Raw genomic sequence first — 26,452 nt, forward strand, 5'->3', positions numbered from 1 at the left:
GCTTGTAAACGCACACCAGCCTGGAGAGGGTGTATTGAAAACAAGTAACTCAATGACCCTAGCCGAGTTTTCTCTCACCTGAGCTTGGCTGGGTTTTTGTGTGGCTCTTTTGTGTGGGCCCTGTAAGTGGATCTATGGGAGGAGATACCAGGGTGCTCTGGGCTGGAGGTGAGGTGGCGGGGCCATCGGTTGCCGCCACCCGATCCCCCGTTTGTTGAATCGAAAATAGCCACCAGCCGGGCTCTCCCCGGTTTGCACCCCGCACCCTACCCTGGGGGATGATGTGGGCCTAGACACATTTTCCTGTCTCTCTGCGCATCCTTTTGTCTTATTCCCACAGGTTTGATTCCTTAATCATTGTACTTAGTAAGACAAAGATCCGTGGCAGGTGAAACAATGGCCACCATCTTAGTTTTCAAGGGCTGTGACCTATTGCCTAACACAACTATAAGGCCGAGCTCACACAGGGCTGACACACATTTAGCATTTTATGCGTATCTGGATGGTGTTAGTTTTCCAAATGACAGTTAAGGTTTACAGAAGAAAGCTGTGATTTCATTTACTGATTTAGATGGGATCTAGTCTGGACTAAAGTGGGAGTGTCTTTTGACTAGATGTGTGCATCACAGAATCCACTGAATCCACAAGGCTTGTATATGTTAGGGATGCATTGATACTACAATGCCGATAAGCCAATAATTTCCATGTTATGGACAGTATTCAAATTCAAATACTATTTTGTCTAAATAAATTAAAAATAAAACGTTACAAGTGTAATGTCATGTGATTCATCAGACAACCTGGAAAACAATTTAGTTTTTTAGTTTTTTTTGTGAGAAAATAACACAGATTGGATTCAGGCAGGATCAAAACCACAAAATGTATCTGTAAATAAAAAAGTTTACCCGACATCCTCAAGGAAAACTAGTCGCATAATAAAAAGGCCTATGTCAAACAAGGTCATCCTCTTATGACATACAGTGGCATAAAAGCAGAGAGCCATTATTCAATAGAACTACAGCCATCAGCTCTGGCATTGGTGAGCACATACGCATTGAGCATTTGTGCAGTGTATCTTAATTATTTCATTCTTAAATCTAAACTGCTCTTTACAAGCAGCTCATTATGGTACCTTGAATGAAGGATTGATATTAGCACAGTGAATTTCAAGAGAACCAAAATGGAAAGAGTAAGTAGAAAGAAACATACTGCAGATCATAGTCAGAATTCATGAATATTATACACTGTGTTTGCAGTGGTCCCACGATGTCCTGCTCAGTCATATCCAGGTGATCTATAACCCTTTAATTCACTGAAAGGAAGTAAGAAAAATGGCATCTTCAGCCTCACTTCCATATCCATTCCCACTGGAGGTTTTGTACATAAAAGCTTAATGAATGGACCTAAACGAAGCGCATGTCGGCTCGTGTTTTATCTCTCTTTGTGGCGGCCTGACATGAGGCGGCCCTGTCTTTGAAACTACCTCTGACACTGTCAGAGCTGACTCTCTCAGACTGACAGAGAAAGAGAGAGAGGCTGATCAGGCCCGTCTCTTTCGCTCTTTCCTGAAAAGCCTGTCAGCGCACTGTTTGATCGTAGCCCGGAAACAAGCCATCTATAGGAGCCAAGATTAACCCAGGGCATTAATCATACATACAAATGAAGCACAGGTAAGAAGTCTACGTCACCATCTCGACGGCGTACATCAATACAAAACAACTTCTCAACCAGAACGCTTCGTTTCCGAGAATTATGCATTTAAAGGTTTAACCTCTGCCCTTGGTAGCTGTGCTGGTGAAAATAAAATCCGAAGGAACGTGTTTCAGCAGAAGACAAATGAGGGAGGTTGATTCAAATTGGACTCAAACTCTCCTCCCATTTTAGTTGAAATTCTCAGAAAAGGATCCGATGTCTTGATTAGGTGGCCGGCACCAATGTTAGTAGATGGCCGATGCACAATAAATCCACTGTTATTTAATTCCCTGCTCCTTGGAGAAGCTTAGGCAGTCTTAACAAATTCATTGTTAACCGTCTGTGTGTGGGCGATGTCTATGTGTGTGTGAACAAGAGCAAGAGGTCATACAAAGACCTTTCTGTCATTCTGGCAATGTTTTGTCATGAGGATAAAAATGGGTTTTCGAACAAGACATGGCTGTTTAGTGTGCCTCAATGCATTATTCGTTTAATTTGCGTAGTTACCTTGACTGTTTTGGCCGTATCTGTTCGGTAATTTATCACTAGCATCATTGGGATTGGCTTTGTCTTTGTGTGTTTATATACTTGAGTGCAAGTCTTTAGCAGCAGTAATGGAAAATAAGGAGAAGATGAAGGGCATCTTAACGTGCTCGCACGGCCACGGCTCCATCTGTTCGCTCACTTTTAATTGTTGTAGAAGTGAAGACAGGAAAAGGGGGCGTGATTGTTCTCATCCTCTCCGCAGAGGTAGTTCCGTAACATTAAAGAAACAGCAGAGGAACCATCCAGATTATCGGCATGTAAATAGTCTTATTTGGCTCCGGTCCCTGCTAATGAATGTCATTTACTTTTAAAAACCAGGATTAATTAACGCCCAGCGACCTCCTCTTCCTCCCCAAAGGGAATAAGTCTCAATTAGGCAGAGGAATGGTGGCTTATATTTTCGTGGAAAATCTGAATATGACCGTATACGTACATATGCTTTGCTGACATGGAAAATAACCTTGCAATTAATTAATGTAGGACTCAGAAAAGTGTATTGAACGCTAAAAGATTCTCAGGGCTTTACTTCATAAAGACTTGCTGTTAGAAACTCATGACGGTCGGTCTCGTCTCTAGAGCGGGAGGCGTAAAAAAGAAAAAAGCTCTACTTTTTCAAAATAAAGCCAAGAAAACAAACAAGAGCCTCAAATTAGATTTCCCAAAACATAACATTCTCTCTTATTAAATGCTCACTGTGGCCAAGAGCCTAAATAGAGAGACTCTGCCTGTGCTCTGCCTTTTCTCACTGAGCCATGCTCTCCTCCATGGCCGTTTTAACTATAGTCTTTAACTAAACCAGCAGCCTGCCACACAGGCAAAATATGCAGCTCCAACTCCATGTGTAAGCCGAATTCAGTCGGTCTGCCCTCCCATCAAACTTACTTCTAACTCTTGCTGCTTGCGTGGGACGTCAGGCATTGAGGTACATGTATTAAACACCAAATGAAAGATCAGATAAGGATGAGGGTGATTTTGGCAGACGAAAGTGTGTTGAGGTGTATTAACCCCTCCTGAGCTCCCAAGGTTAACCGCTCCGATCGTTCTATGCATGTATTCTCCTTCTGATTGGTCAATTATAGAATTTGCCACAATCTGCTTCAGTGATCTGGGATGTCAGTGCTCTGCAAACAAATGCTGCCTTAATGATAAATTAATTACCATATAGAGCCCAACAGTGACTGCCCACTTTTTTAGCAACCTTGGTTTCTGATGTATTGTTTGCATATTTTATTATTTTATAAAAATGTATGTATTTATTTAAAAATAAAACTTCAATGAAACTTTAAAATAAACAAGCTATGAGATGCTTGTTTATTAAATCAAACTTTGATTTAAAGCAACAATGTATATGGAAAACAGCTTTTTTACGTTTATTTTAAAAGGGTTTGTATTGTAAAAATTTGTATATAAAAATTAAATATTCATTTTCAAATATATAAATAGTTTGAGAGTGTACAGGGATCATTTGCATTTTGATAGGAGTGGGCAGTCACTGCTGAGCTCTTTTGGCACAATTTCTGTTGCACTGGAAACAACAGCTACTCTGATTGGTGGATCTCTATTCAGGATTATAGGCTGTGTAGTTCTTTACTTCAAATATGGCAATTAAACACTTAAAAATAAAGTGAAAATAACACTGACTTCTATGGAAGTACACTACCGTTCAAAAGTTTGGAGATAATACGTTTTGTTTTGTTTTTTGGAAGAATTTTACATTTTTTACAGTACTTTTTGCCGTTTTTACTGCAATTTTTTAGTAAATCTTACCAATTAATATCTTTATGAAGAAAACTAATAGGGTTTTGTACTTCAGGAATCTTGTTGTTGTGTTCTTCAGTATAATCATAATAATGATCATACTATTTATGATGTAACCCAAGATTTGGGATCATGTATGCGTGTGTGCAAGAGTTTAAATGGCATTGCTTAGGGGCAGCCGTACACTCATAAATGTCAAGCCAGAAAGCTGACAACTGATAACTGTGAGAAACAGTCTGGCCACAGACAGAAATAGAGTGAATGATAAATATAAACAGAAAGAATGACAAAGAGTGAGAGATGTAGAGAGGAGAAAATGGGCCTGTTTCCCAGCTCTACATGTTTTATGACAGAATTTTGTGTGTGTGTGTATATATATATATATATATATATATATATATATATAGCTATTATACATTTTTTATGCATAGATATGTACTTCTGTTTCACTCTGGCTTACTCATGAAACTTGCCGTTGCAGTACTTCCAATATCGTTGGCTCTTGTATCATAAATTGCTTGCAGTGTTTCTCATTTGTAAGTCCCTTTGGATAAAAGTGCCTGCTAAATGATTATATGTAAATCAAAAGTTACATGCATGCATGCTTTTTTTGTGGGCAGGTTATGTAGTAATGTAGTCAGTTGCATCATTTTTTGGCTTTAAAGTTCTGAGAAAGATTCACAATTCTCCTGTTCAAACACTGACTCCGGCACAAGCACCAGCACCATTTGGGTGGAAAGAGGGTAACAGTGAGCGCCCTCTGACCTCTGGGTTCAGTCCGCTAGGTGGGTTTCACACCTTGCCTTAGGAAGCTCTTTGGACTTTTAAAAGCTTTTTCAGGGATCCAGAGTGTGTGTTCATTCCGTTGTGTGTGTGTGTGTGTGCATGTGTTGTAGCTGGCAGACAGTAGGTGTCAGGGCATGGAGAGGCAAGGGCAGAGGTACACTATTAAATAAATAAGTGGTGCTGGGGCAGGCGGGTCCTCTGGCTGGGGGCCAGTCAGGTAATTTTCCCCTCAGTGAAGTGAGGTTGGGCATTTTTGAGAGAGAGGGAGAAAGAAAGAAAGAAAGAGAGAGGGCCTGCCGGCAGCCGGCCTGTCTGTCTATGCATTCTGCTTCTCGCCGCATACCAGGGGCACCATTTCCCGCCTGGAGACAGACAAGCTCGAGGATCTGATTGGCCGACCGCCAGAGTGCGCTCACAAAGGCTCCTTTGACTGCAGGTCAGTTGGTTAACCAAGCAGTGGAGAGGGAAAGAAACCCCTCTTAGCCAGTCTGCATCCCCCTTTTTCATTTCTTTTTCTTCTCTTTCAGACCCTCTCACTAAATAGGGCATCTGTGCATTTGGCAGAGAGCAGCGAGGTAGTATTTGTACCTGTTGGTTAGTCAGGCATTTTTACTTGTGTGTTAGAGGGAGAGAGCACTGTCTAAGCCCTGTGGGTTTGGAATTCTTTGGCTGCTTGAGAGCAAACAGCACGGTTGAGCCGTGGTTCATACAGGGGTGAAGGGTCACGGATGAACTTGACCTCGTGTGGACTTAGAGAGCGATTTACAAGAATATTACAACATATTTACAGTATTTTATTCACTACACATAAAATAGATCCTGATGGATGGATGGATGGATGGATGGATGGATGGATGGATGGATGGATGGATGGATGGATGGATGGATGGATGGATGGATGGATGGATGGATGGATGGATAGATAGATAGATAGAAACATAGATAGATAGATAGATAGATAGATAGATAGATAGATAGATACATAGATAGATAGATACATAGATAGATACATAGATAGATACATAGATAGATGCATAGATAGATAGACGCCAACTTCAGGAGAGGAGGGAACATGGCAGGAAACAGCTGATCCACTGTATCATTCACATCTGACAAACATGCCTGCTGAAGTGTAAAGCTACCGTACTCAGTCTCTCTCTCTCCCTCCATTACTCTCTTATGCAAGCTCTGCCTCTCTCTCCCATGTGTAAAAGGCACTTTGCATATGTGTGATGCTTTAAATGCTGCATTGTTAGCAGCCATTTCTTAGCCCCTGTGTGACCTGAGAGCCGTGGGTGTGTTTGATCACGGGGCACAAGTTGTAATGGAACTAAACAGTATTCTTTAAGCCGGCAGAACAGAGGGGATCCACAGAGCCCACAGCTGCCAAGGAATAATTGCAATATAGGACGGTCAGTGAACCCCTGGAGAAAAAAGATGATGACCTCGCAGTTGTGTTTGGATGTGCAATCGGTTTGCCTTCAGCATCACAATTATTTGCGTGCTGTATGTTCCCGAGGAATACGTCCAAGCCTTTCTCTGATCCATTTCTAGTATTGAGTTGGAGGTGTTCATTGAGTAGCCCATATGCCCCGCCCACTATGGTCCCACATGACCTCCTGAAATTCCCTGATCTGCATCTGGATGATTTGTGTCCATTGGCTGAATTTGAATTGATTTGGGGAGGGAAAGAGCCCATAAGCTGCGATGTTCTTCAGGTGCTCCAAACATGATGGGTGACGATTTATCCATAGAAATCATGAATTTATATAAATTAAAGTAATTTAAATTTTGTAGTTTATATACATTAAAATGTGCCAAATGTCATCCAGACTTGTAAAGTCATGTAAATAATATATTGATCTTTAATGTTTTGTTTTTGGAATGTTCTGCTTTTGTGTAATTGTTTTACTTTTCTTTTATTCTTTTATTTCTTTTCATTTTTTAAATATATTTTGTTGGTTTTAATTGTTTTTATGTTTTATTTTACCACATATAAAGTGATCTATGACTACTGCATACATAATTCATGTATTGTAAAGTGATAGAACCAGTTGACTAGGTCCAGCCTGTACTTAAGAACAGTGCAAGTCACAGTTTTTGTATTGGTTTTAGGTGTGCGCATGTGTGTTCTTCTCCTCTTCAGTCTGCCTTAGATACTACTGGGAGTAGATGTGTGCAGAGAGGAAAGTGCCCATGTAAGCTAAAAGATCCTGGACAGCAGGGCACTGAGAAAATGACAGAAAAAAAGAGAGAAAACAAGTGGAAAAACAACAACTGCACAAACAAGGCTGAAGTTGGTGTTTGTTTCAGAGAGAAGGTGCTGAAAAGGGGGACTGTCTGTCACAGCCCTCCATTCCCTTTCTCTCTCTCAAAGCATTGAGATTCAGACCTCTGCTCTTCTTTTCTTCCCCTCACTATGTGGATACCCTCACACACTCTCACACACACTCAGAACCAGCCGTGGAGGAGGGAGAAAAAACCCTAGTGCTTGACTTTGGTATAAATTATTGATTCTCATTCCCTTATAAATTTTCAATAGTGTCCCACTATGATATGCTGGCTGTATGTTTATGGAAAGAGAGCCATTCTATCACAGAGCGGACTTGCTTAAGCTGAGAAGAAGAAAGAAAAAAAAGACAGGCTCACAGAGTGGGGACCACAAACATTGACAAGTGGGTTCATCTTTGCTTTTTTTGTGTGAACATGATTGAATATGCTTCTCGTTTACATAAGTACAATCAGTTTCAAGCACATCCATATTTTTTCACAGATATGGATTTCCTCCTTGACACTAGTTTGCGGTGCAGTCCCTCAGCAGCACGGGCGCCCCCTGACCTGTAACCTGTCGGGTCACAGGAACTGGAAGACTAGGCGCACTTTGACAGCTCAGCGCGCACGCCGCCCACCTCTCCATCTCCCGCTCAGGAGTTTTATAGCAGAACAGCAATCCTCGTCAATTAATTCACACAGCTGTCAGTGAGCTTAGAGGACTCTCTCAACCCCTCCTGTGTTTTCTTCTGTCTCTCTCTCTCTCTCTACCTCTTTTCCTCTTTCGTGGCATAGATTTTCTGGAGTTTTCCTCAGCCTGACCCTTGGAGGCTGCAGGGCCTGATTAGTCAGATTTAGTGCTGAGTCTATTGATCGGAGCCTCCAGGGCAATAACCAAATGGAGCCGGTGCAACAAGTCAATAGCGCTGTTATTGCACCAAACCGATGGCCTGCGCTTCAATCAGTACTGCGGGGGGAGAGCGGCAAGTCATCATGAGTGAATTAGTGTCACTCAGGAACCCCCTTCTCATCGAGCCCTCCGTCCATCCCCAGGTGCTCTTTTCTCAGTTTCCTCTTCCTCTCTCTCTCTGCCTCTCTCTTTCTCCGGTAGTCTGCTCCAGTCCAGGGACGAGTTTCTTCTACACGTTTTGTAAGAGGAAGAGAAGGGTCTGCAATTTTAATGGAACGGCATGGATTATTTAAAGTGACTAAACCCCCTGTTGTAGTGTCAAGTGGAAAGATGTCGGATGACACTGGTTTCTGAAGCTCTGCTGCAGGAGCTTGTGAGGAAGATTCTCCGCAGCATGAGCTGGTGTTCAACTGGTGTAGAAATGGGCAGTTTATTTGACAGCAGACTGAGTTTAAATTCACTGGAATTTTTTATTCCAGTATCACTACTTGAGTTTGTATCATGAGTTTGGAAGTCGTAATTATGGTGTCAGGTGAGCTCAAATCTCTTAAATCGGAGCAAGATGGCGATGTACCTTTTCTACAAAAAAACACAGCAAGTTTTTTTTAAAGGGGTTCTATTATGCTTTTTTATTTTTTCAACTTTATTTAGTGTGTAATGTGGCTGTTTGTTGCATAAAAATATATGCAAGGTTACAAAGCTCAAAGTCCACACCAAAAGGAGATATTTTGTTTAACAGAATCCACTTTTCAAGAACTACAACGAACAGCTCGTTTAGACTACAACACACTTTTTCCGGATCTTATGAAGTCATAATGTTCATCATTTAAATAATCCCCGCCCACATAATACACAAAAAAGTTGGCGAGACCTGGTAGTGTGTTGTCACTGTTTTTTCCACCCCAGGAAAAGTTTGTCCTTAGGCTGACGAACTTGAGTGGTTAAAAGTTATTTTAACACTTTTCCTGAATATTATAACCTCAACATTTTATGGAGCTTCTGGAAGAGAGTACGATGCAGGCTATACACAACAAAAGCTTCTCCTGAAAGAGGAAAAAAAAATTAATGATACCAATGCGGCTCATTCAGTATTACTAATGGTGTATTTAAGTCAAGTTTGAAAGATGGCACAGTTAAAGGCACATTAATGCCATCACAATATCATAATTATAAGGGGGAAACTTGGGATTTTCTTTGTTGTGTCAGTGAAAAAACAGGATGGTTGCAGTGGATCTGTAGTTTACTGTAAATTTGTTGAAATGTATGAAAATACTATTTTATTTTATTTACCATAACATTTACATTTCAGTACAAAATACAATATTGTACAATTATGATAGAACATAATACATTGTTTATTTGTTTATTAATTCATAAATTGATTGAAATTATGTGCATTCATTATTCATCAATTTGTAGAAGTAGAAAACATGATTTATTTTTTTATATTCGCCATTTCGCTTCAACCAAAATTATTTGAGCTCCTGACATCATAATTATTATTAACTTCCCAGGAAGACTTCAAAACATCGTATTTCCTCCTGGAAAATCCTATAGACCATAACTAGCACATAAAATATCATACAGACCTGCTGTGGCCAGTTGCATAAACTTAGCCACTATGTTAAGACTGTCTTAAGAACTAATTTGACCAACTATACATTTTTCAAGGGATAATCAGTCTTTCTTTTCTGATTTGAGTTGGACTGCTCTACCTTTTTATTTAACTGACTTTAACATCCCACAACTTCATAGCAACACTATGGCAACCTATATAGCATAATGGCACCACTCTCAATTTCTTCATAAAATGTATTTTATTTTATTTATCTTTAATGTTTCGATCCATCGCAATCTTCAAATGTCAGACCTCCCTCCATCTGTCTTTTGGGTGTCTTTGTTTTTTTGTTGTTGTTTTTGGGTCGACCTTGCAGCGGCATAAGTCATGGGCTTTGCTTTTCCTATTAATGTTATTTTTCCCATCTCTCCATTAGTGCAACCTCATCCTCATGCAGGCAGAATCACCTGAGGATAGAAGTGGAACACAACAACAGCTTCAAGGCTGAAGTTTGTGTTTATTTGAGAGAGAAGGTGCTGGAAAGGTCTGCTCTTCACTCTCCCTCGCTCTCCCCGTTTTTAACAGCTAGTTCATTAACCACGCTTGTGTCGTCATTCCAGGTGCCTTTGCATTGAAATCTGGTGTCACATGATTCGTTTTTCTGCGAATAATCTTGGACACCCGATGCTCCTCTCTGTGACTCCCCTGACACAGCATGGCAAGGACAGCTGAAGCATTGAGCTGATTAAGTGCTGTTTCCTGAGAGCTTTTATCCTCTGGATAGGAATTTGAAAGGCTCCCTCTCAAAAGCATAACCTTCTCTATATCCCCCAACCTATCCTGATTGTATCCTTGTCTTTTCAAGTTGCACTCAATCTTTGGCCACACATATGATGGTCTCTCCGCTCTGCTCTGAAGACATGCAGTGCCGTGGTTATGTCTTTTACATGGTACAGATTTCCTGTTTATGTGAATTCACGCCACAGGCTTTTGTCAGGCTTCATATTGAAACTGATGCCCAGTATCAAATCAGTAGCAATTTGAGATCAAGGCTGCAGCAGCGAGCAATATTTTTTTTTACTTGAGTTTGTATCATAATATATTTTCAGAAATATCTAGTTGTAAATTAGATTTTTTCAGTTTCAAACAGTAACTATTTTCATAGTTAACACATATTTTCATAGATAACCAATTAATAAGCCTACATGTAATTATGTTTGCTGGTTTGTGTGGATGACACTCAACAGTTTCATCAATAGCACTCTGTACTCTAAAAAAATTTTTTTACATTTATTATTAAAGGAGCATTTCACCCGTGGGAACATTAATCTTTATTGAAAGTGGGTCATATATGTTGTCGAAATGTAAAATAATTTTAGAATTTGGTGCCTTCTTGACCGAGAAAAGACAGAAAGTAACTTTAGGGCGCGTTTGTATTAAAAACCAACATCTCCCACAATGCACCACATTGCAAAGCTCCGCAAGCCACTCCCACTAATCCAGAACGGCGCGTATGAGGTATCCGCCTATCAGATAAATCACTCTTCCATCTACAAAGCTAGCTAACCACCAGAGCTTGAAATTAATTTCACACAAACATTAAAGTTAGTTGGCAAACTCTGGTGAATTACTCCTCGTTTGTATTTCTTTCGAAATGGTGAATTATTGCATGGTACTAGGATGTTCAGTCAGAACATGCGATGCGGAACTAGGATGGTTCACAAAACAAACGTCCGTGTCCTCGTCTGATTCAGAGATTTCGTCCAGGAGTAATTGGCATCGTTGAAATTCTTTGCAGCAGACTCTATCTCTGTGTCCGCACAGGCACCACCATCTCTCGTCCGCGACTTGCAGGTCGTCTGCCTCGGCTGCAGAAACCGCCGACGCCTCCTGTTCCTCCATCAGCCTCAGCTACTCTTCGCTATATTGCGGCTCGTAAAAGTAGCCACGAACTTTCGAAATCCTCTTCTTCCGTATCATATTGAGTAAGTTACCTTCCGCCATTGTCGTAACTTCACATCTGGCTCCTTCTTTAAGGTGTAGTCAGATTGGCGAAATATTGCAAGCAAAAAAAGATCCATAGTCTTTTGTCAAGAGTATGACAATATATGCAGCACAGCTCACACAGAAGCACTTTCAAATTACCGGTAAACGGCTTTCTGTTGTTTCAATATCTGCGTTACCAGAATCTAAGTGAAACTTTTCAAAACTTTTCTTAGTGGCCTTGGGCCAGAGGGCCATCTTAATTTTTGAGCCCTAATGTGTTTTCATTAGTTCTCCATCATTTGCAGATAAACAAGTGCTTCACTAGGGCCTTTGTATGTGTGCACTCTGATCAGGTGCTGTCAGCTTCCAATTCGTTTTTAGAAATCAAACAGAACAGTTGGGATGTCATATTAAAAAAGGGTGTTAACATATTTAAACGTATATCATTTATCACATTTACATGTTAATGTTGACAGCCATAAAATAAATATTAGTTTATTACACCCATGCTCTAAATGATCGCTTTTGCGGTATGTGTATCACTGGTCTTGTAGAGAATAACACCGGGTGAATGGATGTACTAGAGGGAGTGGAGATTATTACTTTGGCTTCTAGCTAAACTAAACATGTCGGCATGATGTTATGTAAAGTTGCTTGTTATTAAAAGGAAAGAGCATGTCTCTGGACTTTTTTGGGGGAAAACAGTAACAACTTGGAGTGTTGTATGGAATTTACTTTGAGTAATGCCAGAAAATGTTGTAAAATGGTAAAAAATTGTTAAAAAAAAGGTCCATAAAATTATATGAAATTGTGTAGCCTCAAATTTTTCTTCTAGAAATTTGCTCTATTTGTCTGTCTCTTCATAACTAGATTTTGTTAGTGTAACACAACACTGAGATGTTACAAACTATGGCCTCGGGTCAGACCCGCCCAACACAGAGCGTCCAGAACTTCAACCTTTCTTTCGTTTCCTTTTTCCTCTGCTCTCCATTAAAGTCACCAGCCAACACAGACCACTGATTTATGAGTTCTAATGAGATTTCAATACTGAACAAACAATAAAAATTTATGAGCATCATAGTTTTGGAGGCCCATGGTTCCATGGTTAGTGTTACACCCTTTCAACAAGCCTGGAAATACAATCCCCAGCTGCTTCCCTCAAGGAATGCAGCCACCTTTTCTGTCGGAAATCTTAGCAGCGCGCCCAAATTGTGTGAAAGTAATTTATCTCGCTTTTATAAATGCTGTTGTATTCACAGTCAACCTGGAGCGCTGCTGAGGGATCGTATTACACTGCGAGTAAGTCTCAATATCCTGCTCAGCCTGGTACTGTAGGTCAGAGCGTAGGACTGCGTCAGGAGTTACAGACAGTGCTGCTTTACCTGGGCGTTTTTATCTTATGTTTCTGTAAGCGCCTCTAAAAAGACTAATTTGTCTAGCTAGTGACTAAAATGTAAGAGTAATGTGCAGTTGGGATGTTAGGATGTCAAAGATTGGAAGTCTTCAAAAGCAGGAATTAGTGATATGTTTCCAAGTACAGATACAATCTATAGCCTGTTGAAACCTTGTTTGCTTGTGGTTTGGTCCATTGAACCTCACCAGTGGCGTGTCCTGTGCTGAGTTCACGGAGAGGTTAGGTCCCGACAGCCTAAAGAAAAAAACATTTTAATGCAATGCTTGTACAGTATATCTGTCACAACCTCAAAATTCCCAGTTATTTCAAATAGGCACACCTACCTGTGCAACGGTTCTGGGAGAACTTTGAGCAGCCAAGCGAGGGTTTCTGTTTTCTCTGAAGTTTCCTGCATTGGGTGCTGGGAAATCAGGATTAGTAGTGGTACGCTGACTGCTGCCTCGGCACATTTACCCATGACATAGACTCAGACATAATATTTACTGCCTTGTTATTGGCTGTGGTGAAGCACAGGCATGCCCTCCTTGAGAAAGTTCCTGAGATATACACTAATCCGCTACCTCGTTTTGACATCAACACCCTCCTTCTAACCAGAGATAGAGAGAAAAAAAAGGAAAGGCATAAATAAGTGAGGAATGATGAAATTGAGAGATTCCAGAGTTTTATAAAATAAAAGAAAGTGGTGAGATAAAGTAAAAAAAAAAAAAAAAAAGCCTAGAATGACAGAGATGGAGAAGAATTGGAAGAAGAAAGAAATTCTGGTCCAGAACCTAGTGAGCTGCCTACCTAGACTTCTTAGGCAGACACTATATAGGCAGCTATATAACACAGTCTTGACTTTCAATTTCAGTGGAGTTTGACAATAACATGTTGGTAAGTTACTGTAACAATACAGTATTGTGATAATCATAAAAATGAAAAAGCAAACACAAATATATATAAGGCTGCAGTAATTTAATAAAAATACAGTAAAACAGTAGGTAATATTATGTAATGCAATTTTAAAATAACTTTTATTTTTTTATCTATTTTAAATTGTATAATATAACATTTAAAAAATAACATATTTCAGAGATTTTCCACTGTTTTCAATTATTTTACTTCAATAAAAGGTTAGATTTTCGTCATTTTTTTTATAAAAGATTAAAAGGAATTCTTAAAAAAAAAAAAAAAAAAAATTATTTGATTTATATACATTTTTATTTAATGAGTTTGAAATGAGGTTGTCCATATTGAGGTATCTTTCATGTTGGAATTCACTTAAAATACTGTTTATGTATAGGCAGCTCACTCCTTTTCGAACAGAAATCGAGAGAGTGCTACTAAGTTGGCAGAGTGCCAGTTTAGAAGAATGAGCCCGGGCTACCGCAAAATTAGAGGGAGCAGGGAATCTCGCTTGGACACTCCACGACAGCAGGCTACAGCTGCTGGAATCTTTTGCGAGCAAAAGCGGTTCTAGGAAATAGTGCCAACAAAGTGTTTCTCCGTCTCAACCTTTTTAAATAGCACCTGATTCTGAACTCATCTTCTGTTTTGCTTCCTCTCTCCTAGCCTCACTCTCCATCCCTCCCTCTTTCCTCCTGTAGGGGTCTAAAATCCCAGTCTAGGTTTCTAGTCAGATTGTTAGCTGGGCAATAAAAAATACATGAGTGTGTGGCGTAGAAGTGTTCGTTATGTATGTGTGTGTGTGTGGCTCATAAAGACAGCTTCCCGACACATGGGCTGCTCCAAATGTGCAGGAGCTCGTTTGTCTTTCAGAGTTGGAGCGCTACGAGTTGAACGGGGCCGTGTGATTTGCCAGTCTCAGCCTGTGTGTATGTGTACAATATTCATGCCTGTGTGTTGGTGCTCTCTCTTCAGCAATTCCCTTTATAACCTTTTACACTCGTCTTAGTTTGTTGATCCATGTTAAGAAGCAGACTTATCCATGAGTGGGTTGCACAGGCGGCGTGTCGTTCTGATGATAGACACGGCGACAGCGAGAAAGAGAGATATGGAGTGAAATCATTAGGAGGCATTCACAGTCGCAGCACTGGCAACATCTCAAGATTCATCTGTGCTAACCAAAGTTCAGTGATATTCTACCTGAATCTACACAACGGTGCGTGATAGGACAGTCAGACCTCACTGATCGGAGCGGCTCCTGAGTCCAGCTCCAGATGATAAGAGTACTGTAGCAAGCTCCACCACCCCATAATCACGCTAATAAAACCCTATTTAACGGCTCTATTATACACTTCAGCCCTGTTAAAGTAGCCATGGTGTGTGTGGGTGTGTATATGCGTTTCAGAATGCTCTGGAGGGCAAACTACTGTTTTTCTTTTGGGAATTACACAGTGCTGGGGACTTTTTAAGTCAATTACATGCAATTAAATGCCGTTTTTTGCCCCTGGTGTTCTTGTATGCGTGCGTGCGCGTGTGTGCGCGCGCACGTGTGTGTGTGTGAGAGAGTGTGTGTTTGATTAAGCCTTAAAAGTCTTGTAAAGTCCCTCCTGTTCGTGCTCTTCCCATGTACTGAACATGACATTTTTTAAATAGGTTTTTAATAGCCAGTGCTGATGTTTAGAGACATTTGTACACTATTTACTAAAAAAAATATTAATAAAAGTATTGGAAAACAGGGCACCCTTAAATTTACCAGGTTGTGAGAACAGTTATTGGCCAATGTCTCAATGTTAAAAAGGCAACATTTTGACAAAGTCATTTAATTGGTAAAAACATAATTGTACCATTTGCATAAATCTCAAAATCACCCTTCAGTCAAGTTCTCACTGACAGCTGCTAGCTCCATCACAGTTGCTAATGCTGACTCTCTACGTCACTCTGAAAGCGACTACAAAAGAACGCTATTGCCTGTCTTTATTACATCTAAAGCTCTGAGCTATTGACAGGTAAGGTGGTTTAAAGGCCGCTTTGACATGTACAGTACAGTAAGGCAGCTGAGAAGCCCTGCTAAAACATTTATCTTTGTTAGAGTGTGATCACACACTCTAACACAGGATCAGTTCCACAGGCCTTCCTCACCGCACCAACACACGTAGAGAATCATGTCCATCAGTCAGACCATTAGTGAACACATTGATCCTGCTGACTCTCCTCCCACTTTCACTTCTTTTGCTTCTGTCTTGCTCCAGTGCAGTGTAATACATGATGTGGTTAAAAAAAGAAAATACAGAGCACTCACACAGTCAGCGATTCCTTTTATCGGCTTCAAAAGAAAATGCACACTCAAATTTGTGAAAGTTAGTCAAAAATTTGCTTATATGATTAGTGACTATATGTAGTATTTCTATTTCATATTACTGTACGTTGCACTGTTTTAATTGTTTCAGACTTCCAAAACTTGCTGTTTATTAAGAGGTTTAAATGACAAAAAATGCAGGTTTTAGACTGTATGTGTGTTTGTTTTCAGTTTGTTTTGTTTGAGAGTTTGGAGGGGGATGTTTTGTTTTGGGATGATTGTGTGTGTGTGTGTGTGTGTGTGTGTGTGTGTGTGTGTGTGTGTGTGTGTGTGTGTGTGTGTGTGTGGTGCTTGGGTGGTGGTGGTGTTCAAATGGGGTAAACTTCCGTCACCCACCTCCCCCCACACACACAGGCGTAGAGGTGTACCATTGCCCTCATTAGGGCTACTAATAAGGGGAACTGAGAGTGTACGAGAGAGGAAAAAAAAATAGTGGGAAAGAAGGGGAAAAAGGTTTTAAATTTTAATAACGCGGGTACGATTTTGTAAATCTTTCCTGACAGAAAACTCCTCATTATTTTCATCTGTCTCTGTCTCCTCTACCACCTCCACTGATAAATGGGCTTTTCGTAGCTTGAACTCGCTCTCCTTCTTTCTCTCTTTCTCTCTCTCTCTCTCTCTCTCTCTCTCTCTCTCTCTCTCTCTTTCTCTCTCTCTCTCTCTCTCTCTCTCTCTCTCTCTCTCACACACACATGCACACACGCACACACAGTCGTTCATTCTTTGGCGTTGTGCTTCTGAGGTTAGACTTATGTTTTTAACCCAATTGACTCAGTTTAATTTTGTCTGCTGGTTTTGGAAGGAGTTATTTTGGCAGTGCCTGCTTACATATAGTGCTTGGCTTGTGAGCTTCACACTGAGAAAGTCACAGTGTGCTTAAGACAGAGATTCTCAACTGAAGGGTATTAAATTGAAGAGGGGTTTGAGGGTTCCATACACCCCCATAAAAACAAAAACAATTAGGTGGTTTGATCAACTTTTATAAAAAATGTACAAATTAAAAAATGGGGTGAACATCTGTTGATTATTGCTGACATAACATGACTTTTATCCAACTTTTTAGTTATTCTTAAACAAGAAAAACTTTTAATTTACAGATTTTTGTATAGTATTTGGGACAGACGCTGTGGACGCCCTTGTCTTCACATAATACATGTAAAGTTATACGCTATTTTCTTTTTTTTAAAGAAAATAATATAATAATATTTTTATTCAGCAAGCATGCTTTAAATTCATCAAAAGTGATAGTAAACACTTACATTGTTACAAAAAAAACTACTTCTGTAAATACTGTTCTTTTGAATGATCTATTCATCAAAGAATCCTGAAAAAATGTATCAAGGTTTCCACAAAAATATTAAGTATACTGTTTTCGACATTGAAAATAATAAGAAATATTTATTCAGCACCAAATTATTTGCATATTAGACTGATTTCTGAAGGATCATGTGACACTGAAGACTGGAGTAATGGCTGCTGAAAATAAATTCAGCTTCAGCGTGACTTAAAAAATACATTTTGAAATATATTTTAAAAAGACAATTATATTTACTGTTTATTCTGTATTTTTTTTAATCAAAATGCAGTCTTGGTGAGTAGTGACTTCTTTCAAAAAATAAATAAATTTTGAACCGACCCCAAATTGAAATATTAGTGTTCTTTAATTTATGATTGTTAATATACTTAAATTACTATAGTTTGTACCTTTTTTAGGTGATATTTTGCAGTAGTAGTGTGTGAACAGGTTTTGCTGAGTGAGTTTAATCAAGTCAATGAAATGAAACCAAATGTGATCTACCCAGAGTTACAGTTTGACTTGGTTCATTAAAAAACATAAATTCATTTATTCCAGCATGGGAATTGAACTGCGTAGAGTCTTATCTCTGGCCCAACTAGACATAATACATTTCTATTGGTACATGTAATTCTGCTTACAATTTAACAAGTGTGAGTTCTTGAAGTGTTTAATATTTAATATTAGTTGAACATGATTGTGAGTCAGTGAAGTTTTAATGTTATGATTTTTACTTTATATGCTACATTGAATCAACCTTTATTTATTTGATTTTACATGTGCATTTTTGAGCCCCTGGTTCTTTTTCCGACCTAAGCTAGACAGAGACAGAAAAAGTGAACGTGTAAAAGAAGGTTTACCCTGAGCTATGAGCTGTGACAACATGAACAGGTCTCCTCCAGCCCTCTGTCATGTGTTTGACAGAGAGGATGGATGCGGTTTGATGGGTCCTGCTCTGTTCTGTCCAGACATGGTTCAGCATGGGATAGAACCTCCATCAAACAGGCAACAGATATAACCTTTATTTTGCCCTCTCTGTCTCTGTCCTCCCCTTAATGTGATTCAACCCGGTGAGACTGGAGGTAGAGGAACCATAGATTAGTCACGGAAGTATCCAATGCCCCTTTTCCTGTTGTAGTTTCCAATCTGGTCCGTTTCCAGATTTGAGGGAGGATTTTTTTGGGCTGTATTGCCAGATTATACGCAAACTACGTTTCTCGACTGGATAAAGCAAACCAGTTTTGATGGATGAGGAACTGTGTGTGTGCGCTCTTGATGCAGTGATCGCACACAGTATGCACAGACATATTTCAGTACATTCACATTGTTCACACACACATTCAGGATACTGTTTTGATTTGTCATGTGTATGTTGCTGTGTTTAGTATTTCTGAATGGATCCGTGAACTGTAGTAGGTTTTTTTATGGGTGCTTAGGTGTGCATACATTTATGAATTATATGTATTTCTTATATCACTTAGTTTTTTGGTGTCATTTTGGAGTCTCCAAGTGTCCTTTTTTGAAAAGCAAGCAGAAAATACAGTTTTGTGAGAATCATGTTTCGATCTGATACAATAAAAACAGTGATATTATGAAATATTATTACTGTTTAAAATAGTGACAAAGATAAAGCTGAATTTTCAGCATCATTTGCCCAGTACTCAAGTTATTTAAATATACAGGTAATGAATATATATATATATATTCATATATATATTCATATTCATTATACTAGTTAAATTACTTGAGTACATGATTACAATTGAATTACTTTGAATGTCAAAAATGTGTTCTCAAAACTAAGATCAAGGAAACAAAGAAAGTAATGTGGCAAGTTTGTTTGTGGACAGATTGTTTAGTAACAGTCAGTTACATCATCATTTGGCTCTCAAGTATGCAGACTGGTTCTGAGAGAGGTGCAAAAGGTGTACAAATAGTGTTTCGGTTCTTCTGTTCTTTGAGATCCATTCGTGGTTATATTTAGTTGAAGTTGAAAGGGACTGCCATAAGGGAAGATTTTAAAGTTTACAGACAAAAGTTCCCCTCCATCAGTGAGTATTTAAGCTCTCGTACATGACAGGAGGAATTACTTCCCCAAACATGTTCCTCAAATTACAACGGATCTCAGTGAATAGATTTGTGCACTTTCCAGTGTCTTTTTCAGAGTGTTTTTAGGCCTGGTGTTGTTGAAGTGAAGGAAGCGTGGCTGCTCTCTGTGATGACTGGGCCACTCACTCACTCGCTCTGGATGTGGGGCTGCCCGGGGCCTCTCCGCCCACCCTCAAGGGCCTGTCAGAGCAGCCTTACCAAAGGCAGATTAATCTACATTACTGCTAACAGCTCAGCCTGGCCCCTGATCCACTCACACACACACTGTATTTAATCTCTTGCACTTCAGTCAAAAATCTACAGCTGAGGTTTTGGTCAGAAAATTAAGGTTAGTTGAAATTGATTTGAGTCCATGAATTTTCTGGAGGTTTTGTTTTAAAATACACAGTAAATGACAATCCTGCCTAAACCCTTTTTACCAGGGTGGAATCATTGTGCAGAACAGCTTCAATTGGCTTATTGATTTTATAAATGCATGGTTACAATATGTCAAAAGACAGTAATGTTCATCAGTTTATATACAAAGTTAGTAGTCTGTTAGACTTTTTTCAATGTTTTTGGAAGAAGTATTTAATGCTCATCAAGGCTGCATTTGTTTGATCAAAATAATTTTTTATAGTTTAATATATTTAAAAATGTAGTTTATTCCTGTGATGGCAAAGCATATTTTCTTTTGCATCATTACTCCAGTCTTAAGTGTCACATGATCCTTCAGTAATAATTTTAATATGCTGATTTGCTGTTCAAGAAACATTTCTTATTAGTATCTATATCTATGTTAAAAGCAGTAGTGCTGCTTAATATTTTTGTGGAAACCATGACACATTTATTTCAGAATTATTTGATAGAAAGTTCAAACAGCATTTATTTGAAATTGAAATAGTTTGTAGCATAACAAATGTCTTTGTAGACACTTTTGATCAATTTAATGTTTCCTTGCTGAAAGCATTTTTTTTTTTTTTTTTTTTTTATGTACTGACCTGAAAATTCTGAATAGTGTACTTTATCTTAATAGTGATTAACAGGAACTGGAAAATACGTAAGGGTCATAGCACAGAATCAGCCCTATCATCTTTTAACACACATTCTTTATACAGACCCAAGAATTCCCATTCGTCCCTCTCCCACGGCTGTTTCCTGTCCCTTTAGACACCAGCACATCTCTGAACATCATGAACAGTCTTTCCTCTTGCTTGGAGTTTGTCTGTCTGTCTGTCTGTCTGTCTGTCTGTCTGTCTGTCTGTTTGTGTGTGTGTGTGTGTGTGTGTGTGTGTGTGTGTGCCTGTGCGTGTGCGTGTTTTGGGGGTGGGGTGGGCTGGGGGGGGGGGGGGTGGGGTATGCTGGATAGGGTTAGGGGATAGAATATACAGTTTGTACAGTATAAAAAAACATTATGTTTTGGAAATTCCCCACGAAGATACCATAACCTAACGTGTGTGTGTGTGTGTGTGTGTGTGTGTGTGTGTGTGTGTATAGCCAGTGTAAATAATGAATGTTATTTAAAGAGACATGTGGGAGATCTGGCCTTGCTAAACATGCTCTGATTAATGTCCTCCGTCAAGCATGCACTCCCAATTATGAATTATGCCAGCCCAACATCCAATCAGAGCTCACCTTTCGTCAGTGCGGTGAAAAAAAGCCTCTGATGGTTTATCGTAACAAAATAAACATATCGGAGCATAAACACATGAATACTAGTCAGTTTTGTGCAGCAGCATTGAGGTGTGTATTGTAACTTTCTTGTGTGTGTGTGTGTGTGTGTGTGTGTGTGTGTTTGGATGGGGAAGAGTGCTGCTCGGCTGCAGTGGTGATGAATGGGTGTGTGTGAGTTATTCATCTCCTGCTTATAGGAGTGGACAGTGGTCCTGCTCTCTCCACATGTCAGCACATGGGATAATTCTGTCATTTATCAGGAATGACACTGGAGACAAAAACTCACCCCGAGAGATCATCCCAGGGTCTCAACTCCTGCTCTCACCCTCACTGTACCCACTTTGTCACTTTTCAAAGAGTTTGTTTGTTGTAGTTCTGAGCAGACAGACATTTTTCTGCATTTTCTGTTTGGGGAAAAATTCTGCTGTATGATATGATATGATATGGATGGTAAACTGTATAAAATGAAGAAATGTGTTTTGAGCTGCAAATCAGCATATTAGAATGATTTCTGAAGGATCATGTGACACTGAAGACTGGAGTAATGATGCTGAATGATGTTACTCTTTTTCCATTATTGTGAATTAAACTTGAAATCACAATTAAATTGGCCATAATATGTTTAATAAATAAATATGCAACTAATTTGTAGATTTTTGTGAATTACTGAGTGAATCTCTGGAGTCTTGCAGGCACGAATTGCCTTTTTTGTTTGGTCATGTGATAATAGGAAAAAAAGTGAGTTTTATGGAGAATTCCTTCAGTAAATATGTGAATTTCATTAGCTGGAGGAATGCCACAAGCTACACTTTTTACTTTTTAGAGAGAAATAAATGCTCTAAGCGTGTCTGCAGACAGATGGAGAGGAAAAAGGCAAAGTTGTCTTGCCGTGTGACATGTTTTGCACAATAGTTTGGGTTTGTTTTTTTAGACAGATCTGACTGAAGTGAAATCTGTTTATCGAGTTAAGTGCATTAATTTTTGATGCGAGGCATGTACTCGATCACATGCATGTTATTTTGTGTGAAGATGTTAAATCGTAGTTTTAACTGCTGTCTCAATTAATGTCCTTAACATAAAATCTCTTTCTCTTGTCTTCTCTTTCTCTCCATCTCTCCCTCTCCTCACCCACAGGATCATTCAGAATCGTGTCCTGGTCTTCATCCTGGGCGCCATCATCCTCCTCACCATCGTCTTGGCCATCTATTTCAATTTGCGAGGGCACTGATCTCCACTGACTGGCCCTATGCGTGCATGTGTGAGTGTGTACAAGCGTGTGTGTAAGATTAATAGTGACAAAAGTGTTGGGCTGGAGTAATTAGGACAAATTGTTCACATGAATCATTCCTGGTGGGCAGTGACAGGGGGCCTCTCCTCACTGCTCTCGAGCGGAGCGGGACCGTGTCTACCCTCTCTCTCTCTCCTTATATTTATGCTGCGTCCATTACTTTTAAAACTTACCGACCCAGAGAGAAACCCGGCACGGATGTGTGGACACAAGGACCATGATGAGAACATCAGATGGATGAAGAACAGGAAGACGAACATCAACCTATGTCATAACCTGCTGTTTAATGTTTAGTTTTGGAGGGTTTTGTAGGCGGGAAAAGGGCATGAGAGCCAAAAGGTACTGGAAAATCCTATCCATCAGGTATATGTGTGTGTGTGAGAGAGCCGTACACAAGGCAAGGCCCCCGGAGCAGTACTATTTAGCACACGGTGCAGAATCACACACTACACACAGCCCAAAGGTCACGCGCCCGTCTCTCAGTCCCCCTTCATCCAGGATTAGTAGCTTCTCACGCTGTTCCTCTAAGGTCAGCAAAGACCTCGCATGTGTTTAGTTAAACCAGCAGGACTGCTTTGAACAAGAAAATATCCATGTCCACTCTTACCTTTACTAATCAAATCTGACAGCATGATAGTAACTGTAGTCAGTCGTACTAATAAGAAATGTATTTCCTGTATTTATTTGTCATTTCAGATGAATTGTACTGTATTTTTCGCTGTATCTTTCTTTCAATTTATCTGGAATTTGTTTTAGCCATTAATGTTTGACATTAAAAGCACATAATTTGTCTCTACTGTGCAATGTTGCAAATGTGCTTCATTATTCCTATAGGAGGACCCAACTAGCAAGCATCAGTATGGAAATATGCGAAATTTGGGAGTCTGCTCCAGGCTTTCACCTGCTGTTTGGGTATTAGTGTAGAAGAAAGAAGGTAAAGATGACTATGTGCTATTAGTTCATTTCAGCTAGTTTGTCATTTATGTGAGGATTCCTTTGTGTACTTTTATATATTTATGTGTGTGTATCACCATACACTCTGGCTCAGTCCCGAAACGCAGGGAGTTCCCTTGATGTCTAATGCCTACATAGGCAGCTGACGTCAGAAGCAGCATCACTGATTTAATGACTGATTTGGGACCCTTTACTTATTAGTCAGCAAGTTTGAACAGACTACAAAAAAATTATTTGTAAGAGTTTGCTGTCAAGCTAATGACAAACATATAGTCGGATACATGTTGCAAATGAGTCACATAAACGATTTTAGTGAATCGATTATATTTATAATTAACATTATTTTGTTAATCGGTTTATTTAACAAAAGAGTAAGCTGTCAGGGTATTGCTATGCTAATAACAATGTGTTAAGCATAAAAACAAATAATCAATGTTAGTGATTGTTAGTTGAATGTATTTGTAAGCAACATTTCGCTTTGCCGTCTACGATCAATTGTTTTAAAAATAAGAGTTAGCTGTTAGCTCGTTTCTAAGCTAATGGCAATATGTTTAACAAAAAAATAATGGTTCTATTCAGCGACGCTGTCAAACAACATCAAGTCCCATCCCACGTCTTGTTCAAGAAGCCATTTCACTTGCATAAACATCACATTAGGGAAGAAAAGACTATCTCAACTTCCATTTCATGTCGACTTTAAAGAGTTAGCTGTTAGCATGTTGTTAAGCTAATGGCATGTGTTAAAGTCAAATAATCAATTTTATATGTATATTTTTTTTATATATTTTTATATTGTTTATCAACATTTAATTTTGTTTGTCCTTTTTTGAAGTTAAGCTATTTGAAGTATAGCTATAAGCTAAACCGTTTAAAGTTTGCTATTAGCATACTGTTAAACTAATTACAATGCAGAACATAAATAATCAATGTTTGTGAAGCGATTATATTCTTTATCAACATCAGCCAAAATATCGGCGCTGATAGCCTCGTGGGCAAGTGCATGTAGCGCCGCTGTGCAACCCGAGTTCGAGTCCCGGCTCGTAGACCTTTCCCGATCCCGTCCCTCTCCCTCTCTCCCACCTCACTTCCTGTCTAGCTATACTGTCCTATCCTAATAAAAGGCAAAAACGCTATATAATGGACATTTTTCTTAGTTCATCTTGCATTTTTTCCAGAGTTGTCACATTGCATTCTGCGAATTCTTTTTCCTCACAAAGGATGCTGCCTTAAAATTTGGCCAAAGAAGGTGTCTTAAAAGGCAGCATATTATTAGGCCTTCACCTCTTGGCCTTCACTGGGGGAGTGCTCCTGTGATGAGGCCTACGTAGGCGACTCATTAGGTTTTGGAACTAGGTTTTAACACACGTGCCACAGCTCTTCCTATCACCTCGCCCTCAACAGCCTTGTCACATGTGACGCATGCGCGCACACCTCGGCCAATCGAGGTGCCTGGCGGACAGACAGATGGACCGTCAGACAGACAGGCAGACGGCATTTGATATTCTGTTTCAGGCCGGTGGATTGTCTTATTTTGGAAGCAGCCTGGTGGGGGGTTTTCTCTGCCTCTACTTCACAGCTATGGCTTCAAAGCGGCAAATTAATGGCCAACAAAATAGTGCGGCTCCGCGTGTCCCATGTGGGGCCAACCTATTGAGAGTTATCATTAAGTTGAGGAAGGAAGAGAAAGGATGAGGGGGAGCTGAATCCCGCCAGTTTAACAAACCTCATCAGATAATGACCTCTGTGATTGGGTTTTGCATCAAATGGCGAAGAGAAAGAGAGTGTGCGTTTAAGTATGATAGCGATGAGATTTGTTTGTCCTTGTTTACCTCGCATGCGTGTGCGGAGCCACGCGTTGGTTTCCCACACCTGCGAGTGTGTATGCGAGACATCAGTCGGCTGTGCATGTAATGACTTGGATGTGTGTTGGTGTCTTTTGCTGGCTCAGTATCTGTGTGTGTGCGTTATCTGTCTCTCGCTCTCTCTCTCTCTCTCTCTCTCTCTCTCTCTCTCTCTCTCTCTCTCTCTCTCTCTCTCTCTCTCTCTCTCTCTCTCTCTCTCTCTACTTGGGCCTGTCAGATCCTCTCAGCAGCGTGTGGCTGGTGGAAAAGCAGCGTGGCTGCGGCTCTATTTGAAGTTGTAATGGTGTCAAAAAGTCAGAGCTGACTGACAGCCGTCAGTCCCACTGGGGCTCATTAAATCATAACAACTTGACAAGGAAATAATTGAGCGCTGACGATAAGTTGGGGCCCATTTTAGATGTTTTTATTTTCTTTCATTATTAGTTGTGGCTATTATGTTCATTAAGAAATTGCATTAAACAACCATTGGGGGGGCTAATGATTTGTTTATATCCCCTTTTTTATTATTTAAACATTAGGTGTGTCACGTGACGCCTTCGGCTGGCTGGCGGTATCATCTGCCGCATCTATTTTTTCCCTTCTTTTTTTCTCTTCCTTTCTTTTCATCCTTTTTCATTCACCCTCTATGCCTCCCTGTCTCCTTCCCTCCTTTCTCTCTCTCTCTCTCTCTCTCTCTCTCTCTCTAAGCAGCGGGTGCCTTTGGAATATGAAATAGATTATTCATTACCCTGTTCTCTGTAGCTGATTTGGTTTGCGTGTAGTGTCTTCTATGTGAGGAGGATGAAAACTTGTCAAAAATGGGTTATATCTTATTCCAAGGGGCAACAATAGTGGCAGTTACAGACAGACTTTAATATTTCATTATGCCTGACGTTAACCCTGCTAAGTGACTTCAGCTAGCAGGCCTTTAGTGAGAAAGAGACTCTGATTAGCTCCTATCACAGAACAGGCTACGAGGAGGCAGGAAAGACCCACTGCGGTCATGGCAGAGATGGGCACTTGCGCTTGATTTACTATCTTGCTGGATAGATGCAGGATACATACACATATGCATTAAGCATCATCGTGATTTATTTTGAGTAACCCTGTAAGCTCCGCCCACCTTGACTACGGTTGCTAAGTCAGAGGAG

The 26,452-nt window shown here is 39.9% G+C and overlaps 1 protein-coding gene across 4 annotated transcripts in view; it reads left to right on the plus strand.

The window, feature by feature from the left end:
* Window positions 1-23,317, plus strand: part of vti1a (vesicle transport through interaction with t-SNAREs 1A) — a 123,055-nt gene extending 99,738 nt beyond the window's left edge. The window contains exon 8 of one of the 4 annotated variants that reach the window (XM_079595508.1): window positions 22,353-23,316. Coding sequence is in view for 2 of the 4 variants with exons in the window: in XM_079595506.1 (XP_079451632.1) it covers window positions 22,353-22,446 (94 nt within the window). In the remaining 2 variants the exon portion in view is untranslated. Of the gene's footprint in view, window positions 1-22,352 lie in introns of all 4 variants that reach the window. The other 3 variants (XM_079595506.1, XM_079595505.1, XM_079595507.1) reach the window with 3 other exon arrangements.
* Window positions 23,318-26,452: the final 3,135 nt, after the last annotated feature.

This window comes from Phoxinus phoxinus (assembly GCF_949152265.1).
Source record: "Phoxinus phoxinus genome assembly, chromosome: 21".
Taxonomy (NCBI): Eukaryota; Metazoa; Chordata; class Actinopteri; order Cypriniformes; family Leuciscidae; genus Phoxinus; species Phoxinus phoxinus.